General features: G+C 38.6%; 1 protein-coding gene across 4 annotated transcripts in view; it reads right to left on the reverse strand.

Annotated features, from left to right (window-relative positions):
- SSBP2 (single stranded DNA binding protein 2) overlaps window positions 1-26,696 on the reverse strand; it is a 274,330-nt gene that overhangs the window by 196,776 nt on the left and 50,858 nt on the right. For all 4 annotated transcript variants that reach the window (XM_045021157.1, XM_045021159.1, XM_045021156.1 and 1 more), the window contains exons 2-3: window positions 7,921-7,993; window positions 2,335-2,396 (exon numbers count right to left, since the gene is read on the reverse strand). In XM_045021157.1, the coding sequence (XP_044877092.1) occupies window positions 2,335-2,396; window positions 7,921-7,993 (135 nt within the window). The remainder of the gene's footprint in view (window positions 1-2,334; window positions 2,397-7,920; window positions 7,994-26,696) is intronic.

Raw genomic sequence — 26,696 nt, forward strand, 5'->3', positions numbered from 1 at the left:
CTAATTCTGTCTCCCAAGAAATGAATCCTTACCCATAGCCAACTACTCATGTCAAGCCAGACCTATAATATGAGAGACTCAGTTTAATTCCTTAGATTTATCTTTTGGTCATCATGCCATAGTAAATAATTTAGGAAAACTTTAATTGGCGTACTGACAATTCCACTGCAGGCAATCACTATTAAAGGTGAACACAGAGGTCAGGAAGACATAAGGAGCAAAGTTTCCTTATAGAATTTCAGATACAGAACTCTAAAAACAAAAACAAAAAAAAACCCATTTGGTAGTGATTATGCCACTTTGCACAGTTGTGTACTTATTACATACTTTCCTGGGGCCAGGTCGAACTACTATGTCACCTGTAACTTCATCCTTTGTTGTCAGTAATCATCATGATTATCCATTCATAGAGTATATATGTACATATCAGATGTGTCTGGAATCCCATACAGATACAATTCAGCTTGACTAAACAGCAGGTCCTATGAATTATGTTTTCATCCACTGTTCCAATAGTAAACTTTGGGATACAATATATACACGCAGACACATAGACACATGTAAGTAAGTGTGATCATATGTGAAAAAGTATAAGGCACTCATGTGGCATACTTGTCAGAGATAATGGGCTACCTGAGGAAGAGATGGGATTTGCAGAGTTTTTTATGCTGCCCATTTAAATAATTCTTTAGCTTACCCTGTTGATGTTAGTAAACTACTTTTGTAAGCCAACACCATAGAATTCTTCCAAAGGAGCATGAGTGCACTCATTGATTTGACCATGTGGAAAACTTTAAGTGTGGGTTTAACAAGCGAGGCCTTCCTTGAGTGCCTCCTGGTGGCATGAAGGTGCCCTACAGATGCCCAGCATCAGTTCCACCCCATTCAGAGTCCCTTCAAACACTTCAACACTCTCTTGGGTTGATAGCCTTGTCCCAAGGTAATTTATTATTATACATGTCTCAAAGACATAACTAAAGTCCCATATCATAATTCAAAACAACTCTGCCTCTGCTGTCTTTTGTCACTCTAAAATCTTCTTCAGTCCCCAATCTTCCTTCAAATGGAGGGTTCCTGGTTTATTCCCATCATTCCCAGTAAAGTTCAAAGGCTAAAATGAAGCAATAACATAAACAACATCTGCCCACCTTGGGCTTAATGAAAGTCTCATATCCTTCCTGGGTTCTTTCCCAGTCCCCTGCTCCTTGTACGGGACAGTGGCCACAAAGCCTCTCTCTGTGGCCTTCCTTCACCCCTGCACTCATACACATTGGCAGGAAATGCCGCCTCTCCCACTCTGGAGGCCGCTGACTTCCTTCAACCTCCATTTTCTCCCAGATCCCTGCCCCTCATATAGGATGATAGCCACAGGGGGACTCCCTAGCTCTTCCTATGGCTCTGGAGTCTCCACCATCCATGTCTCCCATATTTCTGACCTGTCTCTCCTCTCTCCTGGATCCCCAGACTCCTTATATAGCTTCTGACCCCTAATCAGGCCTAGCCATAGCAAACCAGTTCAGTAACCCTCTGACACTGGCTTAAGTCCAGCCCTATTTAGCAAAGCACTTAAGAACACGTTTAAGTCATATTTCAACTTCAATGAGACTTAAGCACATGCTTCAAATTAAGTATGTGCTTAAGTGCTATATGCACTTATGTTCCAATTCTAATATGATGTGCTAACAATGTCATCTTTGTAATACACACTTTTGCCCTAGTAAAAGAAAGTTTTGGAGAAACAACTAGAGTGATGAATACCACAGGCTAAGGATTTCAACATGGAACTGCGTCTTTTCTTAGGGAAAAAAATAGAAGAGAAAAATGAAATCTAAAACGATATGGCTATGTCTCTTGGGTATGTTTTTTAGGCGACTCCATTGTTATTATTAGCTTGTTTCATTGTTTTCGACACCAATTATTCTTGATGAACTCAGTATAATTTGTACAAAATTCACCTGAATTTCTTTCATGCCTCAAAAAGTTTAATAAAAAAAGAATTTGTCAGCTTAAAACAAGGATGAAAATTTGGTATTTTGCTAGTATCAGAGGGGTAGCCGTGTTAGTCTGGTTCTGTAGAAGCAGCAAAGAGTCCTGTGGCACCTTATAGACTAACAGACGTTTTGCAGCATGAGCTTTCGTGGGTGAATACCCACTTCTTAGTGGGTATTCACCCACGAAAGCTCATGCTGCAAAACGTCTGTTAGTCTATAAGGTGCCACAGGACTCTTTGCTGCTGGTATTTTACTGTTCTTTTTCCTCCAATTTTAAGCCTAGCCATTCGACTCCACTCTCAACCTACTTTAATTGGAAGGAAAGAAAATTATTAACACTTACCACCACCAAGAGTGCAAGAATCCTGGGGGCTCCCCCAATGTGATGTTTTTTTCCCATCTTATCTAAAAAGAATAAAAATCAAGTATTTTATGCTTTTCCACTCAGTCTGAACAAGATACATTAACTACTCAACCAGCTAGGAAAGAGATAATACATGACTGTGCAGTTAGAAAAATATTTATCATCGTGAATTTGGGATGACCACATAACTTAACACATCGTACCACCACGTACTCAGCATTTGTCACATATTTTGCAGAAAACCTATTTTAGAAATGTTTTACAGTGTTTTTAAAATTTGTATTGGTACAACATTTTGTATCCCTCTGCCCAAAGCCAGATGTTTTAGTTAAGCCCAAATGTACAGGTATGAGATAGAAATTAAAAGTAATATTTAAAAAATCTCTAAAAATTGTATACAGTGCACATGAGTCAGAGAATTTTAGAAAAACTCAAGATGCTCCAAGGATAATCCTAATGACTCAGCAGGTGGCAGTCTTCCCTCCAGGTCCAAATTGCACCAGTGTTTCAGCATGGTAAGGAGCATTGTAGTAGTGCTGGAGGTAACTAATATTTAACAGTAATTTTCACAAAGGTACAGCTGTTAGGTAGAAGGGAAAATCTAAAAATCGGAATTTAGCTTGGACATAGGGGATATCACAAATCCCTCCACTAGTTACAGCTGGATATGGTATTATATACTTGCTGTCTAAACTATGGAGAAGTATTGGTGTTTAAACATCAAACGTTATGACACAGAGGTAACAACAATTCTATGTCAGTGGTGAGTGAAATGAGTTCTACTTTTGTGAAGTGCTTGGGAGTCCTTTGGTATGAAAGGTGGTGATGTGTAAAAATAATATTCTTAATAAAACGGACAATGGTTAAAGCTTGGATTTTCAGAAGAAAAGTTTGAGACAGTTTGGTACCTAACTCCCGTTGAATTTCAAGGCCCAATTCTCAAGGAATTTCAAGAACAGCTGATCAGACGCCTAGAAGGTCTGCATGTAGGTGGCAAGAGGAGGATACACACAGCCCAAAGGTCATCCCGAACAAGCACCAATAAATCTGTTCTACCATGTTATGATGTACTGTGTAAATGCTGCTTACTTTAACAGCAAAACTATTTTATACATTTTTTAAAATTTATTGGGACTATTTTTTATATCCTTCTGCTGGTAAAGTCAGTTACTATGAAGTAACTACACAGGGCTCAGGAGAAAACATAAATAATAATAGCTAGGGATATAAAAAGTATCCTTTCAAATGTAGAAATCCTGCATAAACTATATCAGATAAAGTGTAAATTAGAATAAAAGGCAAAACAAGAAGTATAAAAACATTTTTTTTTAAATTAAATGCTTCAAATGCACTGGTATCAAGAAGACTACATGCATCCATTGGGAATAACTTGAAAACTTAAGTAAATCACCTGGAACAGATGCTATTCTTCAACGGGTTCTAAAATAAGCATAAAGTAATGTACTAAGAAAGATGTGCAGTATGTACTTAACACCAAAACTGTTAATGAAGACTGGAAAGTCATTGATCTGGAGTAAAATTCATACCTGTGCAGAGGGCCAACATAAAGCCTACATACTACTTAAATCCTTCAAAACATGGCTTGATGCGGATTTAACTGGTGCACAGGCTTTGCGCTGGCCCTCTTCACAGGGGTACATTTCACTCCAGTCAGCTTCTTCAAAACAAGAGCCTGTGGAAAATAAGAAAGCTTTCTCTTATTTTTTATGAATATTATATGTTCTTCTGTTTACCTGCTGGATATTAATCTGTCTGACTGCATAGATTTAAATCTAAAGAGTCTGTTAGGAAGAGCAGGCAGGAAATGAAACAATTCCAGAGATCTCTTCAGGGAAAATATCAAGGGTCCTTAAGAGAACAATAAGCAGGCTATTAATAGGGAAATACCTACCTTACTGTCACCAGCCAGATAATTTTTCCAGGACGAGGACAAAAGACACTGAACTGTTAAAAAAGCCCTGCATAGAGGAAGGGGCATGGAGAGTGAGTGGAAAGCAGCTGGGGGAAAACACTGGGACAGATACAAAGGAAAGAGAACCTGCTGCAGGGGAGCCTGTCCCTACCAGCCCAGATGTCAGGTTACCTGGCCTAAGTGGAAGTTACCAAAACTAGCAAGGAAAGGATAAGGTATAGGTAAGACCCAGGTGTGTAGGCCGTTTGTTGTTTTACCCGGTTTCTTCACTTGTTACTATCCTTTGGGTGAATAAACAATACGTTGGTTTTGGAAAAGCTGTTTTGAGTCACTTTATCAACTGTTGGTCACATCTACCTGAAGGAAATTCTCTTGCAGGAATCAAATCCTGATAGAGGAGCCACAGTTGATTAATAGGAGGGCTGCAACTCAGAGATCCAATCTAAAAGTGATTGACTTCCAAAGTTCCACCCTTTAAAGAGGTTAAGGAAGCAAAGTCTGTCTCCTGAGGGGTGCACTTGAGAGGGGACTATGAAAGGGTTCAAAGTGCAGCTCACCCTGTAACTATGACAGATCCAAAGGGGATTCTAGGACTAATGACCTGTGAATCTCAGTTCTAAGAAAATTCATTTAAAAAACAGAGTATCACAAAATCTAGGAAAGCTTGAAAAAACAATTCCTTAGGACATTATTTTACAGACTAATTGATTGCAATGTCAGATTTCCTGATATCCATCTGAAATTTTCCCTTTCTTAATTTTGTCCCATTACTCGTAGTTACATTCTCTTGTACAACTTTAAATAATGTATCTCGATCTTTGTTGCTTACACTTTTCAAATAGGTATAGACTGTCAGTCATCACTTAGCTAAGCTATACATATTTAGTTCTTTTAGGGCCAAATTCCCAGCCTCAGAACTGTTCTAAATTATTTTGGCCTTCAATAGCCCCATGGACTGTTATGCTCAGTTGAGAACTGCTAGAACACATAGGTACTCTAGCCATGCCTCCTTCTTCTGGCTCTGCCTCCTAAACTGGAACCAGAAGAGAATGTGGCTTAAGAGTGCCTCCTATGTAGGGTGACCAGACAGCAAGTGTGAAAAATCGGGACGGGGTGGGGGGTAATAGGAGCCTATATAAGAAAAAGCCCCAAATATTGGGACTGTCCCTATAAAATCGGGACATCTGGTCACCCTACTACTATGTAACCTGCAAATCCCCTACACCATAAGAATCTTAATTTGGCCTGGTCTGGTGGGTTTGTAGTTTCATTGCATCTATGGATCAAAACAAAGAGGACAAAGCATGCTGGAGAATCTAAGTCTTCATCTTCCCTTATAAATTAATCATCCAGCTGATTTCATTTCTGTTGCTCTTCTCTCATTGCCCTCTCATACGCCAATATAATTCTCATAAAAAGATATTCAGAACTGAATGTAGCAATTCAGATGCAGTTGCACCAAACTTATATAGGAAAAAAAAAAAGACTATCTTCTTATCTGTGATACAGAGACTCATCATGTGCACCCCAAAACTGAACTGGCATTTTTGGCACCCATATTGCATTGCAAACACATATCTAATCTGCTATCCACTATCACTTTCTTATCTCTTTAATCATTTCTGCTTGCCAGGATTCTCTGCCCCACTGATTTATCTGTATTTTGGATTATTTCCCCTCCAAATGTACTTATTATGTTCAGCCCAGATTTCTAATCTTTCTATGTCACTTTGTATTACACCTCTACCTTGATATAACGTGACCCGATATAACACAAATTCTGATATAACGTGGTAAAGCAGTGCTCTGGGAGGGCGGGGCTGTGCACTCCGGTGGATCAAAGCAAGTTCGATATAATGCAATTTCACTTATAACGTGGTAAGATTTTTTGGCTCCCGAGGACAGTGTTATATCAAGGTAGAGGTGTATTTTAAAATTTGTGAGAATTGTAATTTATCCAAACATAGTAGCTTCTACAAATGTCATCAATGTTCTGTTTACTCCTTCTTCTAAACCACTAATGAAGAAGTTAAATGAAGCCCACAGATCTTTGCAGTATTTAGTAGATACTGCACACCAATTCAATGTTGCTATTTAAGACTGCCTCTTGTTCATAATAATTCAGCCACTATTAGTCCACATTACAGTGCTTCTATCTTCTCAGATTTAAATTAATTTTGACAACAAGATTTTCATAGAATATCAGGGTTGGAAGGGACCTCAGGAGCTCATCTAGTCCAACCCCCTGCTCAAAGCAAGACCAATCCCCAGCTATTTTTTTTCTTTGTCCCAGATCCCTAAATGGCCCCCTCAAGGATTAAATTCACAACCCTGGGTCTAGGAGGCCAATGCTCAAACCACTGAGCTATCCCTCCCCCCATTGAAGGCTTTTCCAAAATTCAAATGTCATACCTAAAATGTTCTCCTCATCTACTCACTTTGCAAACCTACCCTAAAAACAAAATAAGCAAAACTTTATCCTGCAAAATGAATGAATGCTGTTTTTGCTGAGACATAAATTATTCTATTAATTTTTTATATTTTTCTCCTAATTATTTTGCCCCTACTTTAATAGAGAGAAAAACTGGATATATCAGATGGTAACCGCTGGAAACACTTTACTTTAAAAAAAAACCAAAAAATTCTACCACAAATTTGCTTTTCTCCAGTCTTCCAGTGGCATGCCAGTTATCCAGGACTGTTCAATAAGTCATCAGTAGCGAAATAAATGTATTACTATTTGAATCTGTGCCACCTGGGACAACTGATTTTGAGATGTGGAAATTTTCCAAGTTATTACCTTGCCTGTTCTTTATTCAATGCTGTTTTCCCAAGCTCTTCTTTACTTCCCACTTGTCAACTTATTTTCTTAAATATTCTTGTTAAAGAGAGATTTTAAAAACGGGTTCAGTATCTCTGACACACTGGTCATTTTTTCCTATCATAAACGAAGGTTGTTGAGAAAACTAATTTACTTGGATTTTCAAAAGACTTACAGAGTCCTTTAACAAAGACTATGAAGACAAAATTAACATAGGGTAAAAGGCAAAAGTACCATCGGGTGTTAAAACTGGTTAATCAACAGGACACAAGTAGTTATAATACATAATTGCTTCTTCAAATTATGAGAAGTTGTTAATTGGTATCATAGGGATATGTACTGAGACCACTGCTGGTCAACATTATCTATGGTGTACATACAACAGGGACAGAGTCTGGAAATATAATATAGTATAAAACATGTCATTGCCATGTGTTTGGAATGGATGCATTATCCACAGGTGGTGAAACCATGAGTAAGTTATACAGGTCATCCCAAGCAAATACTAATAAAATCATGTATTCCCTAAATGCCACATTTGTTACAGAAAACAAGTGGGATCTTTATGTGGTGAAAGACAGGGAGGTATGGGGTACAAATCATACCAGTGAATTGTTTTGCGAAGTTGGGGGTGCCTTGTGCCAGAGATGGGTGAACACCTGGTTAGCACAGACTTAAAAATCCAAGTTTATCAGTATAAACTGATATCCACAGTGTTGTTTTATTCCTTTTTTTAAAAAACCATATACAGTTATTCTATTTGCACACACTATCAAAACTGTGAAAGAGAAGAAAACAATGGGAAACGTACCTCTGATAAAAATGTCTGGGCAGATTTCTGTGCTCCTACATGGAGCAGATATTCATATACATACAGTGCTAACCTGGAAAATGAATGAACAAAAGGTATTCAGTACAGAAAATCTGTCTGTTGTTTGCTCTGGTTTGGTTTGTTGCTTTTTTTTCTTTACGAATTGTCTCAGAAATTAACATATTGAACTATGTACTGCTTGACTGCAGAAAACATCATGTACGAAAAGTGTCAGATCTACTATTATCTCAATTCTCAACTTTTAAACTAGAGTATGTGGGTCAATCATAGCAGAGCTGTTTAAATAGCACTTAACAAAATATTATTAAAAAACCCAAATTAGTCTATGTCAATATTTTAATGATATTTTGGACAGATGCCCAGTTAGCTCATAGCAGTTCAGTTACTGCTGCTCTATATTTATCCACACCAAGCCAAGCCTGCAATAAAAGGTACAACATATCCATAAATTATAGCAATACTGAATTTTTTTTCAAAGCAAATTCTGCTTGTGGAAGGTACCAAGCAGTTAGCACCTTTGACGAATATCCTTTGTTTATTTACAGAACATGTAAACCACAGACTGCGGCAGTAAAAGCTTCCTTTGCTTAATCAATAATCATTGCACCCCCAACTGTGTTGTGGAGGGAGGGACCATCTTCCTAGGACAGTGTTTCCCAAACTTGGGACGTTGCTTGTTTAGGGAAAGCCCCTGGCGGGCTGGGCCGGTTTGTTTACCTGCCACGTCCGCAGGTCCGGCCGATCGCAGCTCCCACTGGCCACGGTTCGATGCTCCAGGCCAATGGGAGCTGCTGGAAGCGGCGCGGGCTATGTGAGATGGTGTTCTCAGCTCTGGTTTTAATGCAAACTGGCCCGCCTGCCAGGGGCTTTCCCTAACAAGCGGCGTCCCAAGTTTGGGAAACGTGAGTTAACCATAAAATTCACTGAATCCCTTGTATTTCTACTGAGATTGACGGTAACAGTGTCAGTTCTGGTCACAGCTCTGGAATGAGCTCCACAAAAGTAGACCCCCCAGCCAGGCAAATCACCACTGAAATCAATGAGGCTCCATGCAGAGCTCATTGCATGGTTGGGGCAGATTTTGTGAATACCTGTGCACTAAAACCAGGGCTGAGGACAACATCTCACATAGCCCACAGAAATGGCAAAGCTCAGGCCCTAATAACACACACTAGATTTATCTAAGTTTGAATCAGTGACCTATAGGTGAAAGGCTTTCTATCCCACTACCTTTTCCCAAAAGAAACCTCTCCCCAGCATATCACTTTTTCTCACAATGCAGCAGTTTAAGATCTTTCCAGTATACATTTCTTTTGTGGGGGGGATTTACATCTCTTCTGAAAAAACTGCTCTGCACAGAAATTGTATGTAAAATGTCTCTGCCCAAGAAAGGAAAGGGAGTCTGGCTATTACACTCTTTTAAAGGTGTAATAAAACAGAAAAACAGAAAAATGGCTTTGTTTTTCATTATACAAGCAATCTGAGAAGAATTTGAACTAAATGCTGTCACTGTTTTTAAAAGATTTATATTAAAAAAATGTGGTGTTACTAAAAAAGGAAGTACAAAAGAGAGGTAGAGAAAGTCTAGTACTGCTCAGGACAGTTCATGGTACCACTTGGTCAGATAATGGGCAGAATCAGGAAAGGCACTGATTGATTTCTACAGTAATTAATAGTCTATAAAATCTGAAAATAAAATGTGACAATATAAAATACAAGGGAGGAGTTCCAAAATACAGATTTTTCTTGATTCATATTTTGCTTAGAGTATTCAGTATCCTCTACTATACTCCATTATCATAAATAAAACTATAGACTTGATTTCTCCTGTATGTCTTGAAGTAACAAAACCTCTGATTCCTTCTAGGCTTAGCCCTGAAAGTGGTGGTAATATGCATATTTTTAAATTCAGGAATATCATATGTATTTACAAAATAATGCTGATATTAATTTGCATTAAACACCATTCTCATAACACTATAGCGAGGGGAAGTATTTTAAGCATTTTAATAGGCTACTGTTTTGTTAGGTACTCAATTACTAACAAGGCTCTCAGAGATTGGGATGGGTGCCAATAAAGGAACTTGGAGCGATAGAAGATCATACTGTAGTTTCTCACTCCTAACATACTTTTCCATTATTTAATCCAGAGTTGATGGGTTACCTGGCTCCAACTTGTCAGACGGCAAGTGTGAAAAAGAAAGCTGAAACTTGGTGACTTAATTCTTTCTACTTGTATCCTCATTCAAATTTTAAGAAATTTGTGGATGTAGCCAAAATCTAAAACCAGAATGATCCAAAAGGGAAAGAAATGAAATTTTTATAAAAATAATCAGGATAACTTGACACCTAAAAACATCTGTAAAATATTCTTGCATTTGGTCCTTCTGAGACACAGAAGCTGTTTTTTTTTCTTCGTTGTTTTTTGTTAAAAACAGCATCATCTCTGTTAGTTTAAATCCACAGTCTAGATGTAAAAGGATCGATAGGGCCATATTCTCTCTCTCATTGCAAAGGAAAACAGGAAAGCACAAGAACCAAAAGTTTATTGAAGAAACACCAAAATCACAAGACCATCATCATTCTACACAAAGCTTCAACAAATGTTATACAAAGATATCTAACCTACACTACAGTACTTTAATATTTTTTTTTAAAAGTAAATCTCATCCAAAGACTCCTGGATCCACCCTGTGAAGTAGACAACACCCTATTGGAGCTCCAGTATTAAGCACACCTCTTTTCTGCCCTATATGCTCCTCTAGCCAGTGTGTATTTTGAAAACCCAAGGCTTCCGCCTAGCATTCCCAGAGACCAAAAACAAACAAACAAACAAACCCAATCCCAGTTCTAAAAGCTCTACCTTTTACAGTGTACAGTGAGTGTACTCTGCACATTAAAATAAGGGATTTATAAAAATGCCACAGACTTTCTGAGATGAATTATTACATCCTGGCTTAAGTTATCAAAGTAGTAACTGTGGGAAGAAAAGGTGAAACAATATGCAAAAATACCTTGTCTACATGAAAAACTTGTTCAGATTTCAAGGGAATAATACATAAGATATCCCTAGTCTTAGGTCTTGAAGAAGACTCTCCTGTGGGAAACTAAGGGTAGGATCATATTTATTGAGTGATTGCACAGTCCCACTGGTAGAAACGTCTAGGACCAATTCGGAGGAACAGCTTCCTTGTACAAAAGTGAAGCAGGAGGAAAAGCACAGGCTAATTCAATTGGTTCTTATCATCTCTAATTTTTTTACATCCCTTGTTGTTATTCTTTCAGGAAGTCTTTAGGGAAATTAGCATTATAAATTCACCCAAAAATAAATGTATTTGCCTCAGAAATAAAAAGAAAGATAATACTGTTTTCTGCATTAGCCACAACAGAGGGATCAACGAAAACTGAAGCTCTGTGGAAAGACAGTGAAGAAATCAAAAAAGTTGTAATACAGAGCTACAATGCAACAAGGGGGATTAAGGGAGGTAGTGACTACAACTACACAATGAATCAAAACTAGAATAAGGAGGTTAAAATGGACATAATCTAGGCATATAAAAATTAACAGACAGATAAAATAGATAATTAATTTTCTGGGCTGGTATCTAAGAAAAGTATCAGAGGGGTAGCCGTGTTAGTCTGGTTCTGTAGAAGCAGCAAAGAATCCTGTGGCACCTTATAGACTAACAGATGTTTTGCAGCATGAGCTTTCGTGGGTGAATACCCACTTCTTCGGATGCAAGTCTTTGGATTCACCCACGAAAGCTCATGCTGCAAAACGTCTGTTAGTCTATAAGGTGCCACAGGATTCTTTGCTGCTTCTATCTAAGAAAAGAACAGCGAGACAAACTTTGCCTCAGAAGGGCTCAGGACTGAAGTGATTTTTACAAGGAATGTCTTTACTTGACAGACTAGCGTAAGAAATGGACCACCAAACAGCAAGTATTAATGTCAAGCTGTCACACTCCCTTACTAGATGATAGCAAGTACCTAGGCGGAGGTAAGGCACGGTGACTAGTACAGCTTCTCCCATCCTAAAATTTTCTGCAGCAAAATTTTTATATAGGTCAGGTTTTTCTCAGATTTAGTCTCAGTTATGACAGGCAGAGTCTCTCAAAGTCTTTTGGTGTCATCCTGCTTAAGAACATAGCAACTACCAACATGCTGATCAGCGGTGTCAGAGGTTTGTTGATGTACCTCTTCTATGAATTCAAGACTATTTTTTCTGGAGACCCTCAATGCTGGAATTTTGCTACGCTGGTCTGTTTTTCTGTTTGCTTCTGCTCTTCCCTTGAGACAGTGTACACAGAAAAATAGGATCACAGCTGGAAGGGACCTTGAGAGGTCATCTAGTCTCACTCCTATGCTGAGGCAGTCCCAAGTATACTCAGACCATCCCTGACCGTTGTTTGCCTAACCTGTTCTTAAAAACCTCCAATGACAGGGATACTAAAACCTCCCTTGGAAGCCTATTCCAGTACTTAACTATAAGGATAGTTTAAAAAAAAAATCTAATATCTAACCTACATTTTCCTGACTGGAGATTAAACCCATTACTTATTGCCCCATTTTAACAGGACACAGAGAACACTTGATCACTGTCCTCTTTATAACAGCCCTTAGCATATTTGAAGACAATTAACAGGTCCTCTCACAGCCTTCTTTTATCAAGAATGTCCAATTTTTCTAACCTTTCCTCCTAGGTCAGGTTTTCTAACCCTTTCATCATTTTTTCTTGCTCTCCTCTGGATTCTCTCCAATTTGTTCACATCTTTCTCAAAGTGCGGTGCCCAGAATTAGACACAGCATGCCATCTGAGGCCTCACCAGGGCTGAGTACAGCTGGATAATAACTTCCCATGGTCTTACATGTGACACTCCTGTTAATATATTCCAGAGTTATGTTAGCCTTTTAGTAACTGCATCGCATTACTAGCTCATATTCAACTTGTGATCCACTATAACCCCCAAATCCTTTTTAACAGTATTACTATCTAGCTAGTTATTCCCCATTTTGTAGTTGAGCATTAGATTTTTCCTTCCTAAATGTAGTACTTTGTACTTGTCTTTACAGAATTTCATCTGTTGATTTCAGATCAATTCTCCAATCTGTCACAGTCATTTTGAATTCTAATCCTGTCCTCCAACGTGCTTGCAACCCCTTCCAACGTGGTGTCATCCACAAATTTTATAAGCATACTGTTCATTCCATTATCCAAGTCATTAATGAAAATGTTGATTATTACCGGACCAGGCACAGACACCTGCTGAACCTCACCAGATATATCTTTCCAGTTTGATAATGAACAATTGATAACTACTATTTGAGTACACTCTTTCAATCAGCTATGCACCCGCCTTGTAGTAATTTAATCAAGACCACATTTCTCTAGTTTGCTTATAAGAATGTCATGTGGAACTGTGTTAAGTATCTTACTAAAATCAAGATATATCACATTTACTGTTTCCCCTCATCTGCTAGGCCAATAACCTTGTCAAAGCAGGAAACGTGATAAGAAACATCCCCACAGATTCCAAAACTGAAAGACCCTTTAAGTCATTCTGGTCAGTCACCACCTGAAGGCACTACCAGGAAATCAACAGTAATAATTCTAAGTATGTTGCAGGACTAACTTGTTAGATAATAGGGACAAGATGCTGAAAAGGATATAAGTAAGTTTAATGAGAACCTATTAACTTAAAGTAAAGCACTTCAGCAAATAGGTCCATTGATTAAAATTATATAACAAACTCCTTCACCTTCAAATCAAGGGATTAGGAAGAAAACTAACTTTCTATAAAGCAATGCATGAAAGTCTGAAAGCCCCAGTCTCTTTCTGGCTTTGTAGAACCCTGAAAGCCATACCTTGATTGAAAAATCAGTACCTTTAAGCAATCCTTTTTGGCAGCAAGGAGGTTACTGTCAAACAGCTTTTTTTAAAAGGATTCACTGAGAAAATACAAGACTACAGTGTCTTCATTTACTTATCTTAAAATTATATTTTATCTCTTGTAACCACAAGCTGACATTTGAGAAACAGAAACTTGGCCTAGCTGTAAAAACAGACTTAAGAACTCAAGGAGGGATATCCCAAATTCTAACTCTCAGGGTACATCTCAAAGGGAGTGAGTAGGCAAACTACCTTGAATCTATATTGCTAAAGCAGGCAACAAGAATAGAAATGCAAAGCAGCTGTAACTCTGGTTGTTTCCTGAAGTTCAAGGGCTGGGGTCAGAACAGTCAGGTGATTATAAGAATTCAGATTCCATTTTCTTAATCCAGTTGGAGACAGGCAATCATTACATATGGCCAGGGAGATTTAATGCAAAAGAAAGTACCGTAAGTAGTGCTGTCAATTAATCACAATTAACTCACGCGATTAACTCAACAAAATTAATCGTGATTAGAAAAATTCATCGTGATTAATCACACTGTTAAATAATAAAATACCAATTGAAATTTATTATGTATTTTGGATGTTTTTCTACATTTTCAAATATATTGCTTTCTATTATAACACAGAATACAAAGTGTACAGTGCTCACTTTATATTATTTTTATTACAAATATTTGCACTGTAAAAATGATAAACAAAAGAAATAGTATTTTTCAATTCCCCTCATACAAGTACTGTAGTGCAATCTCTGTCATGAAAGTGCAACTTACAAATACAGATTTTTTTTGTTACATAACTGCACTCAAAATCAACACAATGTAAAACGTTAGAGCCTACAAGTCCACTCAGTCCTACTTCTGTTCAGCCAATAGCTAAGACAAACAAGTTTGTTTACATTTATGGGAGATACTGCTGCCCGCTTCTTAATTACATCACCTGAAAGTGAGAACAGGCGTTCACATAGCACTGTTGTAGCTGGCATCGCAAGATATTTACGTGCCACATATGCTAAACATTTGTATGGCTCTTCATGCTTCGGACATCGTTCCAGAGGACATGCTTCCATGCTGATGATGCTTCTTACAAAAATAATGTGTTAATTAAACTTGTGACTGAACTCCTTGGGAGAGAATTGTATGTCCCCTGCTCTGTTTTACCCGCATTCTGTCATATATTTCATGTTATAGCTGTCTCGGATGATGACCCAGCACGTTGTTCGTTTTAAGAACACTTTCACTGCAGATTTGCCAAAATGCAAAGAAGATACCAATGTGAAATTTCTAAAGATAGCTACAGCATTCAACCCAAGGATTAAGAATCTGAAGTGCCTTCCAAAATCTGAGAGGGATGAGGTGTGGAGCATGTTTTCAGAAATCTTAAAAGAGCAGCACTCTGATGCAGAAAGTACAGAACCCAAACCACCAAAAAAAAAAAAAATCAACCTTCTGCTGGTGGCATCTGAGTCAGATGATGAAAATAAACATACATCGGTCCGCACTACTTTGGATCATTATTGAGCAGAACCCGTCATCAGTATGGACGCATGTCCTATGGAATGGTGGTTGAAGCATCAAAGGATGTACGAATCTTTAGCGCATCTGGCACGTAAATATCTTGTGACGCCGCATACAACAGTGCCATGCAAATGCCTGTTCTCACTTTCAGGTGATATTGTAAACAAGAAGCAAGCAGCATTATCTTCTACAAATGTAAACAAACTCGTTTGTCTGAGTGATTGGCTGAACAAGAGGTAGGACTGTGTGGATTTGTAGGCTCTAAATTTTTGCATTGTTTTATTTTTGAATGCAGGTTTTTTTGTACATAATTCTACATTTGAAAGTTCAACGTTCATGATAAAGAGATTGCACTACAGTACTTGTATTAGGTGAATTGAAAAATATTATTTCTTTCTTTTTTTATAGTGCAAATATTTGTAATAACAAATATAAAGTGAGCACTGTACACTTTGTATTCTGTTTTGTAACTGAAATCAATATATTTGAAAATGTAGAAAACATTAAAAAATATTTAAATAAATGGTATTCTATTATTGTTTAATAGCGCGATTAATCTTTTTAATCGCTTGACAACCCTAAAACTAAGGTTATTTTCTTTGCTCTGTATAGTCATGTGTCCCAATTAAACAATATGGTTTAACTGAAGTTCTAGTTATACATAATCACAAGCTAGAATGTTATAAAGTTAATGTGGTAGAGCCAAAACCTCCTGTTCCTCATACTCGGCACAGTGGCAAAGTGGTATTCCAAGTATACTTTATGTAACTCTTGATATCCTCAACAGCTAGAGTTTTCTTCTTCTTGTGCTAGGAAGTTGTTGTCCCTTTTATATAAAATCTACCACAAGGGAATTAGTGAGATCACAAGAAACTGTCAATATATTTCTTCTGCGAGTAGATTTGGTATGTTCACTGCGGCAATAGGCATTATGCCGTGAAAGTCTGACACCTGGCATAAAAGGATGATAGTCAGAATATTTCAACTGTGAATATCACAGAAATTAATCTGTCACTTTTGCTATGTTTCTTTTTTTTTTTTTTTAAACATGTTAAAGACTCAATGAAAATTTTGTATGAGAAAATATCCTATCTGAGCTTAATATTAACAATAAACAAGAAAGGGAAAATTGAGAGGTGATTAATCCATAATATAGTCAATAGCCATATGTAATATTTTTGGGAGGGGAGGGGCAATAGCAGAAGAACAGCACACATTTTAAAAAGGATGAGGCAAACAATTACTCCATAATCCCTCCTCCTGTCTGAGATCTTGTTGATTTACTAATTTAAAAATAAGGTTTATCCTTTAAAGTAAGAGACTGCAGGATTGGGCCTGTATTTAAAAATATTATAACAACTGAAAAATGGTTTTAACTTTGAAGCTTCCTAAATAATTTTTTTTAGTATGCTTTCTGGAACTTATTTGTTAGTTTTCAAAATTGCTCTATACCTCAATTTCATTTTTTTTTTAATGTGGAACTTTTTAAAATCAGAAGTTGTTATACACATGGGGAAAAAAAAGTACAACAAGTTTTGAGGCCCCAATACAATTATTTCATGAATTCATCCTGCTCTGAATTGTAAATTTAACTTTAAAAAAAATCTTTTTCTTCATGGTAGTTCCATTCTAGCAGATATGCTTGTTGTTCACATGGTGTTCCAGGCCTGCTCAGGGTCTGATTATGAACTCTTTACTCCGACGAGAAAGTTGTTATTTGTGCGATTAGAACCGCTGTAATTAATTGGACTACTTGTGCAAGTAGCTGCTTGCCATTGTCAGTGAGCTGCTCTAACAGTTTATAGCTGCTCAAGGGTTTATGTTCTTAAACCCTAATCCCAAATACATATGCTCTTTGACTCAATACTGCCTGATACCCACATTTTATTATTTAATTATTTTAAAATAAAAGACTTCATTTAACACAGTGGTCCCCAACCTTTTTCGTCTGGCAGGCGCCAAAATGCCGCCAACAAGCGGCGTCATCCAGAGGCGACGGCATTTTGGCAGATGCTCATCCGCCAGCCAGTATACGGGCGCACTTAGATGCCTCAGCGGGCGCCCTGGTGCCTGCAGGCACCGTGTTGGGGTCCCCTGATTTAACAGGATTACGATCCACAGTACTTGCCAACTCATGAATGGGCTTTTATTACCCACAGCCATGGCGTTGTCTTGAAGATTGGCCCCCACAGTGGCAAGGTTGTCACGCAGGAAGCACAAGCTTGCAGAGCTCCTGCCTAAACTAGGGACTTGTTTACACGATAGGAGTTACAGCAGCATCGGCATGATGCCATAGCTATCCCACTGTAGCCTTCTAGTGTAGATGCACACTATAGAGACAGAACGGATTCTTCCGTTGTCACTGTGGTAACCCCACCACCCACAGTGACTGTAGCTCAGTTGATGGAAAAATGCTTCTAATGACCTAGCCACATCTACACCAGGGGGGGTTAGGTCAGCATGGCTGCAGTACTCAGGGTTGTTGATTTTTCACACCCCTGAGCACTGTAGCTACATCAACTTAAGTTTTAAGTGTAGACCTGACCTGGGTAAATAGATTGTATTAAAACACCTGTTAACAAATAAATACATTTTAAGTGATATAGTAGACAGTGTTAACACTTTTAGAAACATGTAAACTAGTCAACTCCATTCTAGGGTTCATCACAACCGGCTAATATACTGGTAAAGGTGCTAACCCATGTCTACTCTACTGAAGAGAGAACATAAGAATGTCCATACTTGCTCAGACCAATGATCCATCTAGACCAGTATCCTGTCTTCCAATAGCAGCCTGTGTCAGATGCTTCAGAGGGAATGAACAGAACACAGTAATTATTGAGGGATCCATCCTTTGTTGTCCAGTCCCAGCTTCTAGCCATCAAAGGCTTAGGGACACCCAGAGTATGGGATTGTGCCTCTGACATCTTGGCTAATAGCCACTGATGGACCTATCCTCCATGAACTTCTCGAATTCCTTTTTGAACCCAGTGATATTTTTGGCCTTCACAACATCCCTTGACAACAAGTTCTACAGGTTGATTGTGTTGTATTAAGAATTACTTCCTTATGTTTGTTTTAAACCTGCTGTCTATTAATTTCATTGGGGTATCCCTGGTTCTTGTGTTATGTGAAGGGATAAATAACACTGCTTTAAAAATATGCTAGTAACAAAATGTGTATGACCTATTTACCTAGTCTAAACACGGGTCTGTTAATAGTTTCAACGCAGCTCTCCTGGCCACCCCTCAGGGCTTGCATGGAGTTCTGTCCTACCAATAAACAGCAAGTACATATTATAAGGTTACTTAAAAGAAAGTGAAACACAAAGAAAACTAAAACTAAAACCCCACAGCCTCACAAGCTTTAAAGCTTTACATCTGTTATATGGCTGCCAGTAGGTGGCATCTAATTAAGCAGTTAGCATAGGATTTCATATTTGTAAACTTGAAAAATTACTTGCTACATGTGACAAAAGGTTGTGTTAGAACACTGTGCCTACAATAAACAAAGCAGATATTGGTTTATGTCACTACAACTGAAAAATAATCAGGACATTGGATTTTGATGCTTACCAGCCTCCACCCCACAATACTTGAAAAAAGGCAACATCAGTTAGCAAAACTTGAATAAACCTTCAACCAAAAAATACATTTTTAAACTGTTTATGTGAAGCAAGATACCAATTTTTTTTAACTCTCCAATATTTAAAAAAACTGAATGGCTAAATCCTTCCCTAGCCTGCACAAAATGCTGGGAACAGAGACACTGCCTGCCTACTCCATCTACTGTGAAAAAGGACTCCTTTCTGCTAGATCAGAACTACATGGGAAGGGCTGGGACTGAGGGAACATAGGGTGGAGTGCATTTTGCCAGTCTCCTGAGAATAAGCTTAATTCACCCCAAGTCAGTGCTTAGTTGGAACTGCAGCGTACTAGCTAGTCCTTTCTCTTTAAATTAGGCAGTTGGGGCTAATTCTGATTTAATTCACAAGGTGGTCTCTCTTTCTAGGGCACCACCACAAAGAACTTCTATAGTTGAGGAGACTGACAGGATTTCTGGAGTATGGTGTACGTGGCTCCCAGAAGAAGCCATATTTGCAGGCAAGAATTTGTCATTATTGTGTTAGAAGAGACACAACTGAAAGTTGCACATACTGAGAAGAGCAATTGTTTGAAACTTCAGGTATTTATTTTGATGCTACCTTAGGAGCATGAGTCCTCAAAGAAAGGCAAGGTTACTCAATGACTAGTAGACTTCCAGGATATACAGCAATTCACTTAGCAACTGTTTAGATCTTTGGATGGGTTTTAAATTAACAAACAAAATGTTTGCAGTGTTACAGAAGTGTTTGTCCCAGGATATTAGACAGACAAGGTGGGTAAGCTAATATCTTTTATTGGACCAACTTCTTTTGGTGGAAGGAACAAGCTTTTGCACTTACACAAAGCTCTTCTTCAGGTCTGGTGAAGGTAATCAGAATATCACAGCTAAATACCAGGTGGAACAGATTGCAACATGTGTTACCATTCCTTATGCTTAACGATCTGTTCCACCTGGTATTTAGCAATGACACTAGGGGCTTGGCTACACTTACAAATTTGCAGCGCTGCAGCAGGGTGTGAAAACACACCCTCTCCAGCGCTGCAAATTGCGGCGCTGCAAAGCGCCAGTGTAGTCAAAGCCCCAGCGCTGGGAGCGCGGCTCCCAGCGCTGTCCGTTATTCCCCACAGGGAGGTGGAGTACGGACAGCGCTGGGAGTTTGACTACACTTAGCGCTTCAAAGCGCTGCCGCGGCAGGACTTTGAAATGTAAGTGTAGCCAAAGCCTAGGAGTACCTTTCCCAGATCTGAAGAAGAGCTCTGTGTAAGCTCGAAAGCTTGTCTCTTTCATCACAAAAAGTTGGTTCAATAAAAGATCTTACCTCACCCACGTTGTCTCTCAAACAAAATGAAATATAGCACTTACATAGCACTTTACATATTCAAAGCCACAATACCTCTGAAAGGTAGATTAGTAAGCCTTATCTTCATTTTATACAGAGCGCAACAGAAAAATTAAGGGTCTCATTTTCAAAAGTCATTGGTCCCCACCAGTGGGAGTTGTGTGTTCAGCACCATTTAAAAATCACATATAAGTGACTTATCCAAGGCCATGCAGTGAGACAGTGGCAGACCAGAATTAGAATCCAGGTGTTTCACCTCCCAATCCCATGTTTAATTCATTAGACCAAGTTGCCTTTCAAGCATTAACTGAGTTAGTGACTCAAAAGTCTTAAAATGAATTGTCAGGACAATATGTAATTGTTGTTCAAATATTCACATACTAGGAATTGTCACTAATTCTGAGTCAATCAGGATCAGAGGGGGGGAGAATAAATACCAAGGACAGAAGATTTGCAGAATACAAAATAATAAAGAACACCACAAATTGGAAAAACTACAGCAGTAAAACTACTACAGGGGAAAAGAAAATATACTGTATATAGTATGGGCAGACATTTTGAAAGCACAGGATCTGAAGACCTCCATTTGCAGCATTCCCACTGAAGTCGCTAGGAGTTCCATTTGCAGGTTCACTGCACATAACATCAAAACTATCAAGTCTGCCAAGTGTCATGCATTTGCCAGCCCTATCATACCTATCCAGAGCTCAGCTGCATTCGAACACATTTGGCTGAGCTGACGGAAGGCTGCAGGCATTTGCCTGCAGTTCCTCCTTCTGGCTGCCACATGCCTGCTGAGTAGGCAGCAAGGTGCATCCTCTCTTGTTGCTCCCCAGGCTGGAACATAGGAACATAAGAATGGCTATAATGGGTCAGACCAATGGTCCATCTAGCCCTGTATCTTCCAACAGTGGACTGTGCTAGATGCTCCAGAGCAGGGGTAGTCAATTATTTTTTGTCAAGGTGCAAATTTCTTGGTCAAGGTATAGTCAAGGTCCAGACTCCAAAGAAAATAATAAAATTATAAAAATAATAAGTAAATAAAAAGATTTCGGGGTCTGTTCAAAAGCATCTGGCAGTCCAGATTCGGCCCATGGTCTGCCTATTGACTACCCCTGCTTCAGAGGGAATGAACAGAACAGGCAATCATTGACTGATCCATCCCCTGTCACCCACTCTCGGCTTCTAGTCTTCAGAGGCTTCGGGACACCCAGAGCATGGGGTTGCATCTATGACCATCTTTACTCATATCTGATGGACCTATCCTCCATGAACGTCTCTAATTCTTTTTTAAATTCAGTTATACTTTTGGCCTTCACAACAGTCATTTCAACGAGTTCCACAGACTGACTGTGCATTATGTGAAGAACTTCCTGCTGTTTGATTTAAACCAGATGCCTGTTTATTTCATTGGGAGACCCCAGATCTTGTGTTATGTGAAGAGGTAAATAATTCCTTATTCATTTTCTACACACCATTCACCATTTTATAGACTACTATCACATACCCTCCTCAGTTGTCTCTTTTCCAGGCTGAACAGTGCCAGTCTTTTTAATCTCTCCATATGTTCCATACCCCTGCTCATTTTTGTTGCCCTTCTCTGTACTTTTTCCAATTCTAATACTTTTTTAATGGGGCAACCAGAACGGCACACAGTATTCAAGATGTGGATAGTGACATTATGATATTTACTGTCTTGTTATCTGTCCCTTTCATAATGGATCCTAACATCATTAGCTTTTTTGACTGCCACTGCACATTGAGCAGATGTTGTCAGATTATCTAAAATGACTCCAAAATCTCTTTCTTGAGTGGTAACAGCTAATTTAGACCCCATCATTTTGTGTGTACAGTTGGGAATTATGTTTTTAAATGTGCATTATTTTGCCATTTTCTTGCCCAATCACCCAGTTTTATGAGATCCCTTTGTAACTCTTCGTAATCTGCTTTAGACTCAACTATCCTGAGTAATGTTGTCATCTGCAAACTTTGCCACCTCTCTGCTTAACCTTTTTCTAGATCATTTATGAATGTGTTGAACAGTACTGGTCCCAGTACAGATCCTTGAGGGACCCTACTATTTATCTCTCTCCACTGAGAAAACTGACCATTTATTCCTACCCTTTGTTTGCTGTCTTTTAACCAGTTACTGATCCATGAAAGGACCTCCCTCTTTCTTATTCCATCATTGCTTGCTTTGCTTAAGAGCCTTTGGTGAGGGACCTTATCAAAGGCTTTCTAAAAGTCCAAGTAGATTATATACAGTGAATCATCCTTGTCCACATATTTGCTGACCCCCTCAAAGAATTCTAATAGACTAGTGAGGCATGATTTCCCTTTAGAAAAGCCATGTTGATTTCCCCCCAAAATACTGTGTTCACCTATGGGGTTGGATAATTCTCTTCTTTACTATAGTTTCAACCAATTTGCCTGGTACATAAGTTAGGCTTACCAGCCTGTAATTGCCAGGATAGCCTCAGGAGGCTTTTTTTTTTTTAATTGGCATCACATTAGCTATCTTCCAGTCATCTGGTACACAGCCTGATTTAAGTGACAGGTTACATATCACAATTAGTAGTTATGCAATTTCACATTTGAGTTCCTTCTGAACTCTTGGGTGAATGTCATCTGGTCCTGTTGATTTATTACTGTTTAATTATCAATTCGTTCCAAGACCCCCTCTACTGACACCTCAATCTGGAACACTTCCTCAATTTGTCACCTAAAAAGAATGGATCAGGTTCGGGAATCTCCCTCACAACCTCTGCAGTGAAATTCACTTAGTTTCTCTGCAATGGCCTTACCTTTCTTGAGTGCTCCTTTAGTACCTTGACCATCCAGTGACCCCATTGATTGTTTGGCAGGCTTCCTGCTTGTGATATACTTAAAATAATTTTTGCTGTTAATTTTTGTGTCTTTTGCTAGTTGCTCTTCAGATTCTTTTTGGCCTGTCTAATTATACTTTTATTCTTGACTTGCCAGAGTTTATGCTCCTTTCTGTTTTCCTCAGTAGGATTTGACTTCCAATTTTTAAAGGATGTCTTTTTGTCTCTAACTGATTCTTTTATTATATTGTTTAGCCATGGTTGCATTTTTTGGTGCTCTTCTGTATTTTTTAGTTACATTTAGTTGAGATTAGTTGAGCCTCTATTATGGCAATATGTTTGCAGGCATTTCACCTTAGTGACTGTTCCTTTTGATTTCCATTTAACTAGCCTCCTCATTTATGTATAGTTCCCTTTTCTGAAGTTAAGTGCTACAATGGTGTGTTTGGCACTTCCTCCCTAAACAAATGTTAAATGTAATTACATTATGGTTGGTATTACCAAGCGGTTCAGCTATAGACACCTCTTGGACTAGATCCTATGCGCCAGTTAGGACTAAATCAAGAATTGCCTCTCCCCTTGTGGGTTCCAGGACCAGCTGCTCCAAGAAGCAGTCATTAATAGTGTCTAGAAATTTTATCTCTGCACCCCATCCTAGAGTGACATGAACCCAGTCAATATGGGGAGAGTTGAAATCCCCCATTATTACTGGGTTTTCTGTTTTTGTAGCCTCTCTAATCTCTCTGAGCATTTCACAAGTACTGTCACCATCTTGGTCAGGTGGTCAATACTGTATATCTACTGCTATACTCTTATTATTCAAGCATGGAATTTCTATCCATAGAGATTCCATGGTACAGTTTGATTCATTTAAGATTTTTACTATATTTGACTCTATGCTTTCTGTCACATAATGCCACTCCCCCATCAGTGCAACATACTCTGTCATACCTATATATTTTGTACCCTTGTATTCCATGTCCTATTGATTATCATCGTTCTACCAAGTTTCTGTGGTGGCTATTATATCAATATTCTCTTTTAATATCAAGCACTGAAGTTAATCGATCTTAATATTTAGACTTCTAGCATTTGTCACAATGCTCATAAAATGTGTCAATATTTCGTTTTCTGCCTTCATGTGATGTAACAGAATGGGACACTTTTTTGTTTGACTGTTTCTCTTCAGTTTCTACCTGTGCTTTATCAAGTTATAGCCTCTTCTCTTTACCAGGATACAGAGTATCCCCGTTAATAAATCCTCCCCTAAGGGATGTCTCTGTCGAAACTGTGCACTCCTCTGCAACTGTCGGCTTTTTCACAGCCCTTATTTTAAAAACTCCTTTACAACCTTTTTAATTTTACATGCCAGCAGTCTGGTTCTGTTTTGGTTTAGTTGGAAGCCATCCTTCCTGTATAGGCTCCTCCTTTCCCAAAACATTTATTAGGAAATGGGGAATACAAATCCCTCCTCTAAACACTATCGGCTCATCCACACATTCTGTCTAACTGGCACCGGGCGTGAAACTGGAAGCATTTTAAGAAATGCTCTCATGGAGGTGAAGGACTTTAATCTCTTTCCTAAAAGCCTAAATTTGGCCTCCAGGACCTCTCTCCTACTTTCCCTATGTCAGTGGTACGTACTTGTAACATGATCACTGAGTACTCCCTAGCACTTCACATAAGTCTATCTAGATGTCTCGAAAGGTCTGCAACCTTCTCACCTAGCAGTCAATTCACCATGCGGTTTTCCAGGTCATCACAAACCCCTATATTTCTTATTATCAAATCCCCCATTACTATTACCTGTCTCTTCCTAATGAGGTTTCTTTCCCCAAAGAGGTATCCTCAATGCAAGAGGATACATGACATCTGGAAAGAGGGTCCCAGCTATGGGTCCGGATTCCCAGGAAGGATCAGCTGGGACCCCCAGCTTCCCACTCATCACTCCTCCACACAGCTACAACCCTAGTAACCTCAACATCCATAATGCAGCTTCATGTCCAATCCCCTGCCACTGATCAGGGAAGAGGTTGACCATAAATATATGGTTGTATTTGCAAAAAAGTAAAATATCTCAAATAGTTTGCATAAAAAGTCACAACAGTAGCAACACAAAACTTAGTAGCTATAAATTATAAGAACTATTTTCTTCCAAATGTAAAGCCTAAAAATACAGCTTTAGTTTTCTTCTGCTCCCAGAAATATTCGCAATAAGAACACTTTCAAGCACCTTCCTCCTACTGATGAAGATCTTCCCGTTTGGAAAGCCCTGCTAGCAGAGAGACATTCCCTACAAACTAACATAGCAAGCATAAACAAAATAGTTATTGGGAGGTTAAAATGTTACCACTGTGAGCAGCAATCTGGAGAATCTGAATGCAAACAGGACATTGTCTTAAATAGTCCGCAATTGCTGCCTTCCAGGGCAGGCTGCAGGCCCTATTTGTTTCACCTGCTAGCTGTTGGGAGTGTTAGTATTGGTCTGCATGCTGATGTTTGATTGGCGGGATGAAATGATTTCATTTTGTTTTTGTAATTTTAATAATAAGCAGAGGAGTCTGTACTTGGGCACTTCTTACTTCTAAATAAAAAAGAAATAATTAAATTAAAATAAATAAAAGTATTGGAAAACCAAGTTGCTACAGGATCCAAATATCTCCACTTGTACGACACTGCTCCTTCTCAAATTAATTTTATTATTTTACCTAGCATTTATGTATGCATTTCTGTTCAGCCTGTACTGATGAATTATATGGTTAACTTAGATTTTGCTGGTTTATGTATGTATATTTTCAAAAGCAGTTAAAACAAAGTAATCTATGCCTGATATATTTTTTTACTTGTAATGAGAGTTAATGTATGAGAAATTCAGTTGCCTTTGATGGCATGACCATATTTTAACATACAAGAATACCTTCATTGGCCCTTAATAAGCATATAAGTCATAGGCCACAGGCCTATGTCAAAGTGCCAAGGTTCAATTTTGCAACTTGTATTAAAAGCAGAAGAAAAATAAAAACCACAGTCAAACAGAAGGCTTCAGCAAGCCATGGTGAAGTTTTAAGATGCCAAGACTTGGCATCAGTTCCAGAAAGAAAGAAAAAACAGATGGGGTTTTGGCAGCAATACAATTTAAGCTTCCAGAACTTAGCATTAAGGCTTCCGCTCCACTAGGCTGATGCACCTCAACATTGCATGCCTATTAATATAGCTGACTGAACCCACACCTGACCCTGCTATAGAGACTTTATAGAAGAACATGAGGAAGCATAAATGCCTGTGGGAATTGCAACAGTGACATAGTAAGCTCAGAAAAGTGAAGTAGTTAGCTTGTGACCAAAAGAAATCAGAAGGTGAAGAAGGAAAGATCTCTTCATGTCTGGAAAAATGGCGAGGGGGGGGGGGGGAAGGACGTATGTTGGGGGAACTCTTTGTAACTGCTTTGGGTTTAGAAGGTAATTTCAGCAGAAAGAGCTACACAAGACAAATTTCCAGAAAATGACCAGTGATAGGGCATGTTCCCTAATGATATGGTTTGATGATGTGTGCATAATAAAAATCAAATTTAGCCC

Source organism: Mauremys mutica, chromosome 6 (genome assembly GCF_020497125.1).
Source record: "Mauremys mutica isolate MM-2020 ecotype Southern chromosome 6, ASM2049712v1, whole genome shotgun sequence".
Taxonomy (NCBI): Eukaryota; Metazoa; Chordata; order Testudines; family Geoemydidae; genus Mauremys; species Mauremys mutica.